The 15,686-nt window shown below is 41.1% G+C and overlaps 1 protein-coding gene across 1 annotated transcript in view; it reads right to left on the reverse strand.

Annotated features, from left to right (window-relative positions):
- Window positions 1-15,648, reverse strand: part of SASS6 (SAS-6 centriolar assembly protein) — a 38,184-nt gene extending 22,536 nt beyond the window's left edge. The window contains exons 1-7 of the mRNA XM_040408243.1: window positions 15,433-15,648; window positions 12,549-12,609; window positions 6,229-6,413; window positions 4,122-4,290; window positions 3,966-4,043; window positions 1,519-1,638; window positions 928-1,119 (exon numbers count right to left, since the gene is read on the reverse strand). Coding sequence (XP_040264177.1) covers window positions 928-1,119; window positions 1,519-1,638; window positions 3,966-4,043; window positions 4,122-4,290; window positions 6,229-6,413; window positions 12,549-12,609; window positions 15,433-15,503 — 876 coding nt within the window. The 5' untranslated portion in view covers window positions 15,504-15,648. The remainder of the gene's footprint in view (window positions 1-927; window positions 1,120-1,518; window positions 1,639-3,965; window positions 4,044-4,121; window positions 4,291-6,228; window positions 6,414-12,548; window positions 12,610-15,432) is intronic.
- Between the last annotated feature and the right edge of the window lie 38 nt (window positions 15,649-15,686).

Here is a 15,686-nt window from a genome sequence, read left to right on the forward strand (position 1 = left end):
CAAGATCTGCAGGGAAATTTTTTTACATTGTGTACATGAGGATTTCAAATTCTCACACAATACAATGTGTATGACCTACGGTCCTATAGTCGTGTGCATTTAGCCTTAGTTGACCTTAGAGAGATATGTGGATATTAGATATATAGAAAGATATTAGAGAGTGATAAAAGCGATAGGAGATATATATTATATGATGGTGTGAACCTACCCTTAAGACCCTTTTACATGGACCAAAGATCAGGGCAATTGAGCGTTTGTATAAATGCTCAATACTGATAATTGCCCAGGCTAAAAGGTCCTTTTACATGTGGCAGATTACTGGAAACAAAGCAGATGTTCCCGATAATTGACTGATCATCAGCAGAGATGGGGGTAGCATTTACATGCAGCAATCATGGGGACAAGCGATCAATATAGTGATCCATTGTCCCCATAGAAATCATTATTCCTGGGCAGCAGATCGCTCTTCAGACAGAACGATCTGCTGCACAGGAACAATGATTTTCGGTGCACTTTTTACACAGGCAGATTATCGGGTACGAGCGTTTATACAAACTTCCATCCCCTATAATTTGCCAGAACGTCTTTCCGTGTAAAAGTTTTTTTTTTTATTTGTAACCAATCACCTGACATAAGAGCAAAACACTCTTGTCGGTGATTACATTTTATCTGTGGTACATGAAATCATCAGTTACCAACCGCAGATTGTCCTGTGTTATCAGGGATCTGCTGCTGGCACACACTGAATCTAAATGGGGATGAGTGACCGCTACAAACAAAGATGACTGGCGCATGTACAATCTCTGCTCAACAACCAGGCAATGACTGGGTACGAACAGTTGGTTCACGATCATTGCCTATTGCATCACCCTTCAGTCATTCTGCAAATACTACATCAGTCCATATGAATGACAAAGAGATGGGTACCTCCTCGAGGCTCTGGTACTTTGCTCTGAGCTCTCGGACAGTAGACTCTGCCTTATATCTTCTCTCAAGAAGATCCTTATTAGACTGTTCCAGCTCATTCAATCTGCTCTGCATCTGCTGGGTATTCTTCTGAAGACAGCTCTCAGACTCCTTTCTTTGTTGCTCACACTGTTGCATTAGCTGAGCATAAGCCTGAAAAGAGATGCCATCCATAGTTAATGCAGTTATATGGCCCCATATAGATCAGTAATGCAATTGGTGAAGTTAAACGCATACTAATATTTATCACTAATATTTAGCAGGGGTTACTGCCATCAGCCGTCCAGCCACTCTCCTATGATACTCTGAGTGAAAGATGTTCTTTGTAGCAGTTCTCAGCTCTGGCTTATTGATGGCGCTCCCAAATGAGGAACTCCCTTTTAAGATGATTATGGTAGGACATTCAAAAATAGGTCTTTTCTAATTCTAGAAAGACTGCAGTTAAGCCTCATTCACTTGAATGGATTAAAATGGCACTACCATAAGTAGCCCACAGAAAAAGTGGCATCGTCCCAGGAACACAGCAGCCACGTGTCAAGAAAAGTCTTCTACCTGCTGAGCCTTTTCCTTTTCACTTTGAAGCTCTGCTGAGTGCTGGCTCTTCAGTGATGTCATCTTGGATGAAGAGTCAGTTTTCAAATTCTCCAGTTCAATACTTTTCTCAGACAAACTCTATATAGAAGATAAAAAGCTGATCAGTTATAACCAATGTAGAAGTGATTTCTCCAGCACTCCCAAAAAAAATAAAAAATAATAATCCTTTTGAGAGTATTAAAAATACCTTGTGAAAAAATAAATAAAACAGCTACGCATTTCAGACATAGGAAGACTTATTCATGGTAGAATGGGTCCGGATTCCGTGCAACCATTCATTTCAATGGGTCTGCGTACATGAGTGTTGGTTTTCACACATCACTTGTGCGTTGCGTGAAAATTCTATATTCTGCAATTTTCACTCAACGCTGGCCCCATAGAAGTGAATGGGGCTGCGTGAAGATCACATCGCATCCACAAGCAAGTGCGGATGCCATGTATTTTTTACAGATGGTTGCTAAGAGATGTTGTTTGTAAACCTTCAGTTTTTTGTCATGCGCGTGCAAAACGCATTAAATCGCATTGCACCCATGCAATAACAACTGAACGCGATAGCAAACAAAACTGAATGGACTTGCTTGCGAAATCGTGCAGTTTTCACTGAACGCATTCGCAACGCATCCGGATACGCTTGTCTGCAAGTGGCCTTAGGGTACGGCTACACAATGACAAAATCTAAGATTATTTCATACAATGTACTTGGCATACAATGGCGTCGCAATGCAACTGCAACAGGTGCTAAAAATCAGGCCTTAGCAGAATTCTTCCGGCTGTCGCAGCATATCACATTGCGACTCAATTGAAATACATTGTGCCACACATGTCACTATGTGGCCGTACACTTAGGCCCCTTTCACACGGGCGAGTTTTCCACACGGGTGCAATGCGTGAAGTGAACGCATTGCACCCGCACTGAATTAGGACCCATTCATTTCTATGGGGCTGTTCACATGAGCGGTGATTTTCACGCATCACTTGTGCGTTGCATGAAAATCACAGCAAGCTCTATTTTGTGCGTTTTTCACGTAACGCAGGCCCCATAGAAATGAATGGGGTTGCGTGAAAATCGCAAGCATCCGCAAGCAAGTGCGGATGCGGTGCAATTTTCACGCACGGTTGCTAGGAGACGATCGGGATGGAGACCCAATCATTATTTCCCCTTATAACATGGTTATAAAGTGAAAATAATAGCATTCTGAATACAGAATGCTAAGTAAAATAGCGCTGGAGGGGTTAAAAAAAAATATATATATATATATATATATATATATATATATATATATATATATATATATATATATATATTAAAAAAATAATAATAATTAACTCACCTTAATCCACTTGTTCGTGCAGCCGGCATCTCTTCTGTCTTTAACTGTGAGCAATAGGACCTTTGATGACGTCACGTGATGGACGCAGTGACGTCAAAGGTCCTATTGCTCACAGTTAAAGACAGAAGAGATGCCGGCTGCACGAACAAGTGGATTAAGGTGAGTTAAATTTTTTTAAATCCCTCCAGCGCTATTTTACTATGCATTCTGTATTCAGAATGCTATTATTTTCCCTTATAACCATGTTATAAGGGGAAATAATACAATCTACACTACAACTAACCCAAACCTGAACTTCTGTGAAGAAGTTCGGGTTTGGGTACTAAACATGCGCGATTTTTCTCACGCACGTGCAAAACGCATTATAATGTTTTGCACTCACGCGGAAAAATCGCGCATGTTCCCGCAACATAGCCGCACCTTTTCCCGCAAGGCCCGTCTGAAAGGAGTTATACTGCACTAAGGTTTCACAGGTGTCTAGTCACATTTCATTACAATCTTAACCCTGTGTGCACATTCAACAGAGCTGCCTTAGTCTTTAAAGGTATCGGTTCACATTTTATGTGTTCAACAAATCCAAAGCAGCTCAGTTATTGGAGATTGTCACAAGGAAAAAATATAAAATGCTATATATATATATATATATAAAAAATAAAATAAAAATAGATGATGCTACAGAGTAAAACAAAAAAATTTCAGCTTCCCTTATTGAGCCAAGTTATCAAATTGGTGGATTTTAATAAAGAAAAATCACAAACTTAGGGCACACGACTATGTATTTTGTGGTCCGCAAAAAATACAGATGACGTCCATGAACATTCTGTATTTTGCGAAACAGAACAGTTAGACCCTAATAGACCATTTCTATCCTTGTCCATAATGCGGACAATAATAGGACATGTTCTTATTTTTTTGCGGAATGGACGTACGGAAACGGAATGCACACAGAGTCACTTTTTATTTAATTTATTTTTTTACGGACCCATTGAAATGAATGGCTCCGCATATGGTCGGCAAAAAAAAAAAAAAAAAACACATACACCGAAAGAAAATATGTTCACACAATTATTTTACCTGCTGTGTGCAGATGAGCTGTCGGGTCAGGTCGTCTTCTGTTTTTTTCAGTTTGTGTTGCAACATCAGTTTTTCTTCCTGCGCAAGGAAAGACCAGTACATTGTTACCTAATCAGAGGGCAGGAACACCACGCATATTACCCATGTGATAGGTACCTTAACACACTTTAAACACGTTGCCAGGTAAGTCTTTAATTCCATGTCATTTGCTGGTAAAAGTCGCAGAGAAAGATGTGTCAGGTGCTTAAATGGATTAGTCTCAACCACATCTAACTGGGCAGGCGAGCTCCCCAGGACTGTACCCGAGGACAACTGTAAGAGGAATCTGCCGATAAAGACCAGGACAAGTCACATTAGATAATGTTATTCTACTGAGTAGTCAAGAAACATGTTAAAGAGGACCTTTCACCTTGAAAAACATTGTGAACTAAGTATACAGACATGGAGAGCGGCGCCCGGGGATCTCACTGCACTTACTATTATCCCCGGGCGCCGCTCCGTTCTCCCGTTATGCCCTCCGGTATCTTTACTCACTAAGTTATAGTAGGCGGTGTCTGCCCTTGTCCTGTGGGCGTCTCCTCCTCCTAGGCTGCAGCGCTGGCCAATCGCATCGCAGAGCTCACAGCCTGGGAGGTTTTTTTCTCCCAGGCTGTGAGCTGTGCGCTGCGATTGGCCAGCGCTGCAGCCTAGGAGAAGGAGACGCCCACAGGACAAGGGCAGACACCGCCTACTATAACTTACAGAGCAAAGGTACCGGAGGGGATAACGGGAGAACAGAGCGGCGCCCGGGGATAATAGTAAGTGCAGTGAGATCCTCGGGCGCCGCTCTCCATGGCAGCATACTTAGTTCACAATGTTTTTCAAGGTGAAAGGTCCTCTTTAAGGTCTGTTCCCAAGTGGCGTTAAAGGGACAGTGCAACTCCTTACCCTCAATCAATCATTCCTATCAAATTCAGACAAGCGGCCTGGAGTGGGTGGACCTGTAGCACTTTCTATTCTACTGATATAGGTTGCCCTGGTTGTCCGTTGAGATGACGAAAATGCAACTAGAAGCTCCCCTCTTGTTTTTCCCCTTCCTTTTCCTTTCATCTGCTCTCACTCCTCTCTTCTTAGGTGTCACTGTACCTATTTTGTTCTGTGGCCTTCCACAGCTTCTAGTTATGATTCGACTTGTTCGGCGGTCACCAAATTAGTGACGGCTATGTTCCGTTTTATTGTTCGAATCCGCTTCATGATTGCGCTGGGTAAACAGCATTTATGTAGTTACCTTAGTGCTACACCTGCTTTATAAATAGCATGTACCATTACTATGTCCAATATGTTTATTGTACCATTAGCTCATGCTATTATTAGAATTGTGGCTGCGTCCACTGAACTGCTAATTTGTTCATATATATCATGTGGCTGCGTCCACACCTATTTGCTTCTTTATCTTCTGTTTTATAGTGCTGATAAAATAAAAAACTATTGAAACTAAAAGGGACAGTGCAGTGATTTATATTGATCACCTATCCTCAGGATAGTTCATCAATATCTGATCAGTGGGGGTCAGACACACCGCCATTCAGCTGCTTGACGATGAGGCAGTGCTAGATGCGACTGAAGACCAGGAAGTAGCATACTACGCCTAGTCTCCTGTGGAGCGGTGACATGGTGTAATTACAAGTTCTTGCCCCAATCAGCAAATCTGCACCGAATCACGTGGCTTTTGCTGCAAATTTTCCCTTTGAGGGAAAAAAAAAAAAAAAAGTGTAAATTATCTATAAACACCAATTCCTCTACAGTGGGTGCTAGGAATCAGTTATTTATGAGCACCAAATGCCTAAAGGGGTGTCCAACTGATTTGACCACCGAGACCTTTGACTGGCTGCAGCATTCATGGGACCCAAGCACTTCCTGGTCCTGCAGGGAACAGAATCAGTCAGGGCCATGAGCAGGAGTCTCAAATTATTTTTTTTTGCTCAGAGGCACAGGTCCAGACAATAGAGGTTGTCAGCTACGAGGTCCAGCTACCCTTTTAAAGATGTGAATAGCAATGTTTTAACTTTAAAGACAATATCCCCTGTGGACCCAAAATACTAGGATTAGATTGTGGATTTCTTCTTTCATATTAAATTTAATTGAGAAAATCCACAACAAATCAGAAATTGACGTGCTACGTGTTTAAAAATCCCACTAGTCAATTAATGGATGGTAAAATCTACAAAATGGAAATTAATGGAAATTAAAAGGAATGGGGTTAAAAGTCATGATGGCTTCTTACCGCGGCACCTCTTTGTTTTCTTCATTGATGCACTGGTAAAGCAAATCTATAAATTTTTGAGGGAAAGCTGAAAAATCGACTAGGAGGCCCTGTTGTAGCTTCAGACACTGGAAATCATCTTCTGATATCACAAGGTTGTAAAGAAAGAAAAGATCTGTATCATCAGTCATCCGAACCACCAGGTCCTGCAGGGAAGGGATCCCAAAAATTATTTTTTTTTACATTTTAACAGTCTTAACATGGCAACCGTATAGAAATACAGAAAAACCTGCATGAGTTTAAGGGGGTTCTCCGGCAATTAAGAAAATGAAAATACTTACGGTAAATATTACTTTATTATAAATATATTCCCAAATACCCTTTATTAGTTATAATGGGTGGTTTTGTCTGGGGAGCAATCACTAGGAGAAATAAAATGGCTGCCGTCTTATTAGTGGACACAAAACCTGTCCTAATTACACAGTAGCAACGTTACTTTACAACACTGAGCTAAAGAGCCGCCTTATCCTCCTCTCTGCTCTGCTTGTCAGTGATCATCATCCTGAATACAGCTGGTAACATCTTCAGCTGAATCTCTGTAGGAATGAAGTTCATAAGGAGACATGAGGTACAGAGAGTAGGGGGGGGGGGGTGGATAATGGGCAGCAGCACATGTATGCAGTCTCCATTACCACAGTCAGTCCTGTACATTCTCTGTACTTCATGTCTCCTCATGAACTCTATTCCTACAGAGATTCAGCTGAAGATCTTATCAGCTGTATGCAGGATCATAATCCCTGACAAGCAGAGCAGAGAGGAGGATGAAGCAGCTCTTTAGCTTAGTGCTCTGAAGTAACTTGTCCTCCTGTGTGATTAGGACAGGTTTTGTGTGTACCAATAGGACGGTGGCCATTTAATTCCTCCCTAGACAAAATGGAGCCATTATAACTAATGAAAAGTATTTGGGAATATATTTATAATAAAGTAATATTTAAGTATTTTCCTTGTTTGTAATTTCCGGAGAAACCCTTTAAGAGATTGATTATTATGCTCTGAATTTATACCTGATCTGCTGCAATTTTTTCTCTACTGTAACACTAACACTGTTGTATGGGACTACAGGGAGTGCAGAATTATTAGGCAAGTTGTATTTTTGAGGATTCATTTTATTATTGAACAACAACCATGTTCTCAATGAACCCAAAAAACTCATTAATATCAAAGCTGAATATTTTTGGAAGTAGTTTTTAGTTTTAGCTATTTTAGGGGGATATCTGTGTGTGCAGGTGACTATTACTGTGCATAATTATTAGGCAACTTAACAAAAAACAAATATATACCCATTTCAATTATTTATTTTTACCAGTGAAACCAATATAACATCTCAACATTCACAAATATACATTTCTGACATTCAAAAACAAAACAAAAACAAATCAGTGACCAATATAGCCACCTTTCTTTGCAAGGACACTCAGAAGCCTGCCATCCATGGATTCTGTCAGTGTTTTGATCTGTTCACCATCAACATTGCGTGCAGCAGCAACCACAGCCTCCCAGACACTGTTCAGAGAGGTGTACTGTTTTCCCTCCTTGTAAATCTCACATTTGATGATGGACCACAGGTTCTCAATGGGGTTCAGATCAGGTGAACAAGGAGGCCATGTCATTAGATTTTCTTCTTTTATACCCTTTCTTGCCAGCCACGCTGTGGAGTACTTGGACGCGTGTGATGGAGCATTGTCCTGCATGAAAATCATGTTTTTCTTGAAGGATGCAGACTTCTTCCTGTACCACTGCTTGAAGAAGGTGTCTTCCAGAAACTGGCAGTAGGACTGGGAGTTGAGCTGGACTCCATCCTCAACCCGAAAAGGCCCCACAAGCTCATCTTTGATGATACCAGCCCAAACCAGTACTCCACCTCCACCTTGCTGGCGTCTGAGTCGGACTGGAGCTCTCTGCCCTTTACCAATCCAGCCACGGGCCCATCCATCTGGCCCATCAAGACTCACTCTCATTTCATCAGTCCATAAAACCTTAGAAAAATCAGTCTTGGGATATTTCTTGGCCCAGTCTTGACGTTTCAGCTTGTGTGTCTTGTTCAGTGGTGGTCGTCTTTCAGCCTTTCTTACCTTGGCCATGTCTCTGAGTATTGCACACCTTGTGCTTTTGGGCACTCCAGTGATGTTGCAGCTCTGAAATATGGCCAAACTGGTGGCAAGTGGCATCTTGGCAGCTGCACGCTTGACTTTTCTCAGTTCATGGGCAGTTATTTTGCGCCTTGGTTTTTCCACACGCTTCTTGCGACCCTGTTGACTATTTTGAATGAAACGCTTGATTGTTCGATGATCACGCTTCAGAAGCTTTGCAATTTTAAGAGTGCTGCATCCCTCTGCAAGATATCTCACTATTTTTGACTTTTCTGAGCCTGTCAAGTCCTTCTTTTGACCCATTTTGCCAAAGGAAAGGAAGTTGCCTAATAATTATGCACACCTAATATAGGGTGTTGATGTCATTAGACCACACCCCTTCTCATTACAGAGATGCACATAACCTAATATGCTTAATTGGTAGTAGGCTTTCGAGCTTTTACAGCTTGGAGTAAGACAACATGCATAAAGAGGATGATGTGGTCAAAATACTCATTTGCCTAATAATTCTGCACGCAGTGTATAAGTACTATCTTCTACCAGTCCTGCCCATTTATATCTGAGATAGCATATTCCGCCAGTGTAACGTCTGGTAGTCGATTATCCCATCTACCTCTAGCAGTCATTTACTTGTTTCTACAGCAATGCTGAATATCAGGCATAGGGGCAGTGCCTTGTCCTAAACTCAAGAATGTAGACTGATCAGCGAGTTTTAGAGAGAGACTAACTATGCAAAAATGAAAAAAGGAGAGACCTATATTATAATGAGAGATTGATCCTGAACCATCGACTGTTTTCTTACCTAGCATTTTTGAGGTTTACAGCAAAAAAAACGAAAAGTTTGATATATGCGTTAAAGAGGTTTTCCCAAGAACAATACTATTGTGCGGCCGTTCCGTGCATTGGGGACTGCAATTTGCAGTCCCCAATGGACAGGCACCATACGTGCGGCTGCCGCGATGGATCCAAACCCATTCAACTTGAATGGGCCTGTGATCCGTCCGCACCGTAAAAAAAAAAATAGAACAAGTTTTAAGTGAATGGGTCCGCATCTGCGATGAGGTGAGCACACGGCCAGTGCCTGCATATTGCGGCCATGTGCATGAGGCCTTATTCACAGGACAAGTGTCTGATTGGTGTGGGGGTTGACCAATTTTTCAGCCGATAATAGTTAACGAGCATTCGCACAAAACGCTTGTTAGGGATCATCTTGCAGTGTAAAACTGCTACTGATTGCCTGATGAACGAGAAAATGCTCCATTCAAGTCTATGGGGCTCAAGAGAAAGCTGACCACTGTACTCTGATTCTGCAGTCCCATAGAATAAAATTAGGCAGTAGCAGACTTGTGTGACCACTGCACCATGCAAAGGTGACGATTATCCGCAGGATAAGGAGTAAGTACTGTTTGTGGGAAAACCTATTTTAGGGCCGGTTCAAACAACCATATATCCGCATCAGATCCCAATTTTTTATATTATATATATATATATATATATATATATATATATATATATATATATATATATATATATTTTATGGACAGCAAGCAGACCAATTCATTTCGTTGAGGCTGCAAAAAATCCGGACAACACACGTGTCATCGGTTTGCTGTCTGCATCCGAGCCTCAAATGATAGAACCTGTCCTATTATTGTCTATTTTGCGGAAATGAATATGCATCTTTTCAATGGAGCCTGCAAAAAGTGCGGGATGCCCATAGACCGCATCTGTAGTTTGCAGATCTGCGATTTGCAGACTGCAAAACCGATACCAGGTTTGTATGAATGGGCCCTTAACCCCATAAAGACCGGGCCTATTTCCATTTTGGACTTTTCCTCCCGACGTTCCAATAGCCATAACTTTATTTTACCGTTCACATAGCTTTATGAAGGCTTACGGTATTTTTTGCGGGACAAGATGCATTTTTTATTGCCACCGTTTAATTTACCATGTCTTGTATTAGAAAACAGGAAAATAATTGTGTGTGTGGCAAAATTCAAAAAAATATAAAAAAAATACAAACAGAAACTGAGCAGTAGAATATGACAAGACAGAATAGCATCGGCAATGTCGTGCACTATATTAATGTACTTTCTGTCATGATATCTCGTATCAGTGTTGTCTTAAATTGTTACGGAACTCCTACATAGGCGTTCCTTTGCTATCTTGTAAAATTTAATCTGTTGAAAACTTTAATAAAATCTGATTAATCTAAAATACAAACAGAACTCTGCCAAGGTGTTTGGGGATTTGACATCACAGCGTGACTGAATGTGGTGATACCAAGCTTGAGTTTTTTTTTACCTCTTTAAAAAAAAAAAAAAATATCAGTCTTTGTAAAAAATCTACATTTTCTTTGCATCGCTATATTCCGACAACCATAACTTTTAGATTTCTGTCTACAGAGCTAATATAGAGGGCTTGTTTTTATTGGTACCATTTTTGTAGTATGTAAGACTTTTTTAAAAAAAAAATTGGGGGGGGGCAAGATGACCCAAAAAATGGCAAATTGTGCGTTTTTCATTTTTTCCCCCCATTTATTAATAGTTCAGACATTTTAAGACACAGTAATAGCCAATGTTTATTTTTTTATTGTTTATATTTTTATATGTAAAATTGGGAAAGAGGGGGGTGATTTAAACTTAATATATTAGGGGTTTTGTTTAGACTTTTTTCACTTTTTTTTTTATAACTATTAGCCCACTTAGGGGCCTAGTACATGGGATCTTTTGATACCCTCTCCTATTCACCCTAATTCAAATGCGCTGTAAACGGATCTAAGCGTTTGCGTTCTGAACGGATACAAGCGTTTGCATTATAGGTGCGGATCCGTCTGTGCAGATACCAGACGGATCCGCACCTAACGCAGGTGTGAAAGTAGCCTTACTGGTACATGCCGGGACCCTCAGCCAGGATCTCTACCCGCGAGCACCACCTCTCTTAACAATGGTAGATAAATTTTTTCCCATTTCTGGACTCTGTAGTGCTGCTTATCTTTTGTTATTTGACATCTGGTGCAGGGACACTTTTCTCCGACGTTGTACCAACTATTTGTTGGCTGTTTTGGGACAGATTTTTATGACTGAATTGGGGTGCGATTTTGGCGCAAAATGGAGCATATCAGACCCCACTCCCCATGAAGCCCCCTCTCTTGTCAAGCAGATTGGAAAAAAAAAAAAAGTGTATAAATCCTAGATGCCCCAAATTGTGCCACTTTTTGGATTTTTGGCACAGACACATTAGTAAATCTGGGCCATATTTCTTTGTAGGGCCCAATTCACACAACCACATTTTTTGTTCCATATCCAATTTGGATTTTTTTTTGCGGATCAGATGTGGACCGATTCATTTCAATGGTCCCTCAAGATAGTGCAGACAGCACACTGCATCTGTATATCTGTTCCAAAAGCCCCACACACAAAAAAAAAAAAAGATAATACTTGTCCTATTCTCGTTCATTTCAAAGGCAAGAATAGGCATTGTTAGAACGAGTCCGCAAAAAAAAAAAAAAAAAATGGATGAGGACTGCAAAATACATACAGTACTGTGAATGCACCCTTTAATTTGGAGAGCCTGTCAGTATTCTATGCCGAGTGTGGATGGGGCAGCATACATCTACTTGCAGGTTCCCTTTAATTATTTGCAAAGTAACCAATAACTTCATCCGGTTACCACAGTATTCTAGGTTCCACCACATGGCTGCACTAATACAGAGCGAATGCTGAGCAGAACCCTCCTTAAAGTGTTGTCTCACTTCAGTAAGCGCCATTTATCAGGTAGATAATACAGGACACTTACTAATGTATTATTATCCCTATAACTTACTGGCTGGATTCATTTTTCCATCACATTATGCACTGCTTGTTTTCATGGTTATGACCACCCTGTAATCCATCAGCGGTGGTCGTGCTTGCACAATATAGGAAAAAGTGCCAGCCTCTCTGGTGGCCGGGACTGTGGGAGCTCACATAGGCTAGTGCATTTTTTCTATAGTGTACAAGCATGGCCACAGCTGATGGATTGCAGGGTGGTCGTATCCTAGGCAACAAGCAGTGTATAATGGGATGAATCCAGACAGCAAAGTAAGCTATATTATAATAACAATACATTATTAAGTGTCTTGTATTAACTTTCTCCACATGATAAATGCTATTTGCTGAAGTGACATTTAAGCTCCATCTCCATACACACCTTCTTATGGACGGGCGTTGACAATGTGCCTTGCTCGATGCATATCCGGATAATCTGCCTCCTGTAACACACACTACAGGTTAGGATACAGAAAGTGAAAGAAGCAGGAATCAGAAGAAGTCTGGCGGGTCTGGTCGAAAACCAATGATATAGTGACATGGTCTGATATTTTTACTGATCCCAGCAATGGGGTACACACACTCCATATGTAATATCCGAAGAAACACCTTCCAATTATCATTCAAAAGAGCGTTTCTTCAGGGAGGAACAAAAATACCAAACTTCAAAAAAGCTACATTTAGCCAACTAAGAGAGGCCGTAGGCCTAACTAACTGGGACCAAGTCCTCAAAAATAAAAATACAGCCACAAAATGGGATATTTTTAAGAGCATCCTAAAATCTAATTGCCAATTATCTGCTTGAAGAAACCATGGCGGCTCCCCTGTGACCTACTCACAGCACAGCGCCAAACATTGTATACAGCGGCATCGCAGCCCATTCACCTAAATGAGACTGCGCTGCACCCAGACCACGTGACCCAGGATTGGGATGCTGCATTTTAGGTGTGTGTGTATGTAATGTGTAATTATATATATATATATATATATATATATATATATATATATATATATATATATATATATATATATATATATATATAATGTGCAGTATGTGTGCACCCTAATATGCCTCGATTTTGAATTTGGGAACACTTTCTGGAGCAGCTGCAATAATCTAGGAAATTGACCCGAATGAAAGATATATTAGCAAGAACAAAACTGTATAAAATAATGAGGGTAGTAGTATGACATATACAGGACCAGTATGGAATAATGAGGGTAGTAGTAGTAGTATGAGTGACATATACAGGACCGGTATGGAATAATGAGGGTAGTAGTATGAGTGACATATACAGGACCGGTATGGAATAATGAGGGTAGTAGTATGAGTGACATATACAGGACCGGAATGGAATAATGAGGGTAGTAGTATGAGTGACATATACAGGACCGGTATGGAATAATGATGGTGGTGGTAGTAGTATGAATGACATATACAGGACCAGTATGGAATAATGAGGGTAGTAGTATGAGTGACATATACAGGACCGGTATGGAATAATGAGGGTAGTAGTATGAGTGACATATACCAGGACCAGTATGGAATAATGAGGGTAGTAGTATGAGTGACATATACCAGGACCAGTATGGAATAATGAGGGTAGTAGTATGAGTGACATATACAGGACCAGTATGGAATAATGAGGGTAGTAGTATGAGTGACATATACGGGACCAGTATGGAATAATGAGGGTAGTAGTATGAGTGACATATACAGGACCAGTATGGAATAATGAGGGTAGTAGTATGAGTGGCATATATACAGGACCAGTATGGAATAATGAGGGTAGTAGTATGAGTGGCATATATACAGGACCAGTATGGAATAATGAGGGTAGTAGTATGAGTGGCATATATACAGGACCGGTATGGAATAATGATGGTGGTGGTAGTAGTAGTAGTATGAATGACATATACAGTACCAGTATGGAATAATGAGGGTAGTAGTATGAGTGACATATACAGGACTAGTATGGAATAATGAGGGTAGTAGTATGAGTGACATATACAGGACTAGTATGGAATAATGAGGGTAGTAGTATGAGTGACATATACAGGACCAGTATGGAATAATGAGGGTAGTAGTATGAGTGGCATATATACAGGACCAGTATGGAATAATGAGGGTAGTAGTATGAGTGGCATATATACAGGACCAGTATGGAATAATGAGGGTAGTAGTATGAGTGACATATACAGGACCAGTATGGAATAATGAGGGTAGTAGTAGCAGCAGTAGTATGAGTGACATATACAGGACCGGTATGGAATAATGAGGGTAGTAGTATGAGTGACATATACAGGACCGGTATGGAATAATGAGGGTAGTAGTATGAGTGACATATACAGGACTAGTATGGAATAATGAGGGTAGTAGTATGAGTGACATATACAGGACTAGTATGGAATAATGAGGGTAGTAGTATGAGTGACATATACAGGACCGGTATGGAATAATGAGGGTAGTAGTATGGGTGACATATACAGGACCGGAATAGAATAATGGGGGTTGTAGTATGAGTGGCATATACAGGACCAGTATGGAATAATGAGGGTAGTAGTATGAGTGGCATATACAGGACCAGTATAGAATAATGGGGGTTGTAGTATGAGTGACATATATAGGACCGGTATAGAATAATGGAGGTTGTAGTATGAGTGGCATATACAGGACCAGTATGGAATAATGAGGGTAGTAGTATGAGTGGCATATACAGGACCAGTATGGAATAATGAGGGTAGTAGTATGAGTGGCATATACAGGACCAGTATAGAATAATGGGGGTTGTAGTATGAGTGGCATATACAGGACCAGTATGGAATAATGAGGGTAGTAGTATGAGTGGCATATACAGGACCAGTATAGAATAATGGAGGTTGTAGTATGAGTGGCATATACAGGACCAGTATGGAATAATGAGGGTAGTAGTATGAGTGGCATATACAGGACCAGTATGGAATAATGAGGGTAGTAGTATGAGTGGCATATACAGGACCAGTATGGAATAATGAGGGTAGTAGTATGAGTGGCATATACAGGACCAGTATAGAATAATGGGGGTTGTAGTATGAGTGACATATACAGGACCAGTATAGAATAATGAGGGTAGTAGTATGAGTGGCATATACAGGACCAGTATGGAATAATGAGGGTAGTAGTATGAGTGACATATACAGGACCAGTATAGAATAATGGGGGTTATAGTATGAGTGACATACAGGACAGCAGAGAATGATGGGGGTAGTAGTAGGAGGCACCTCACCTCTCCGCGCAGTCCGGGTTCCGCAGCAGGACCTTCACCTCCCGGCTCAGCAGCTCATGGACCTGAGCCATCCTGCAGACGTGCCCTGTGCCGGGGACTCGTTACTGGAATACGGGCCAGTCCTGGGGGCAACCGCACCAGTCTCCTCCAACTATCCGTGCGGCCACCTAGTGTTCACCGCCTGGGTCCTGTCTCCCTCGGTGACCGGTCCGCACAGCCCCCCAGCACTACAGACATGGACAGACCCCGCATTC

This window comes from Bufo bufo, chromosome 9, assembly GCF_905171765.1.
Source record: "Bufo bufo chromosome 9, aBufBuf1.1, whole genome shotgun sequence".
Taxonomy (NCBI): Eukaryota; Metazoa; Chordata; class Amphibia; order Anura; family Bufonidae; genus Bufo; species Bufo bufo.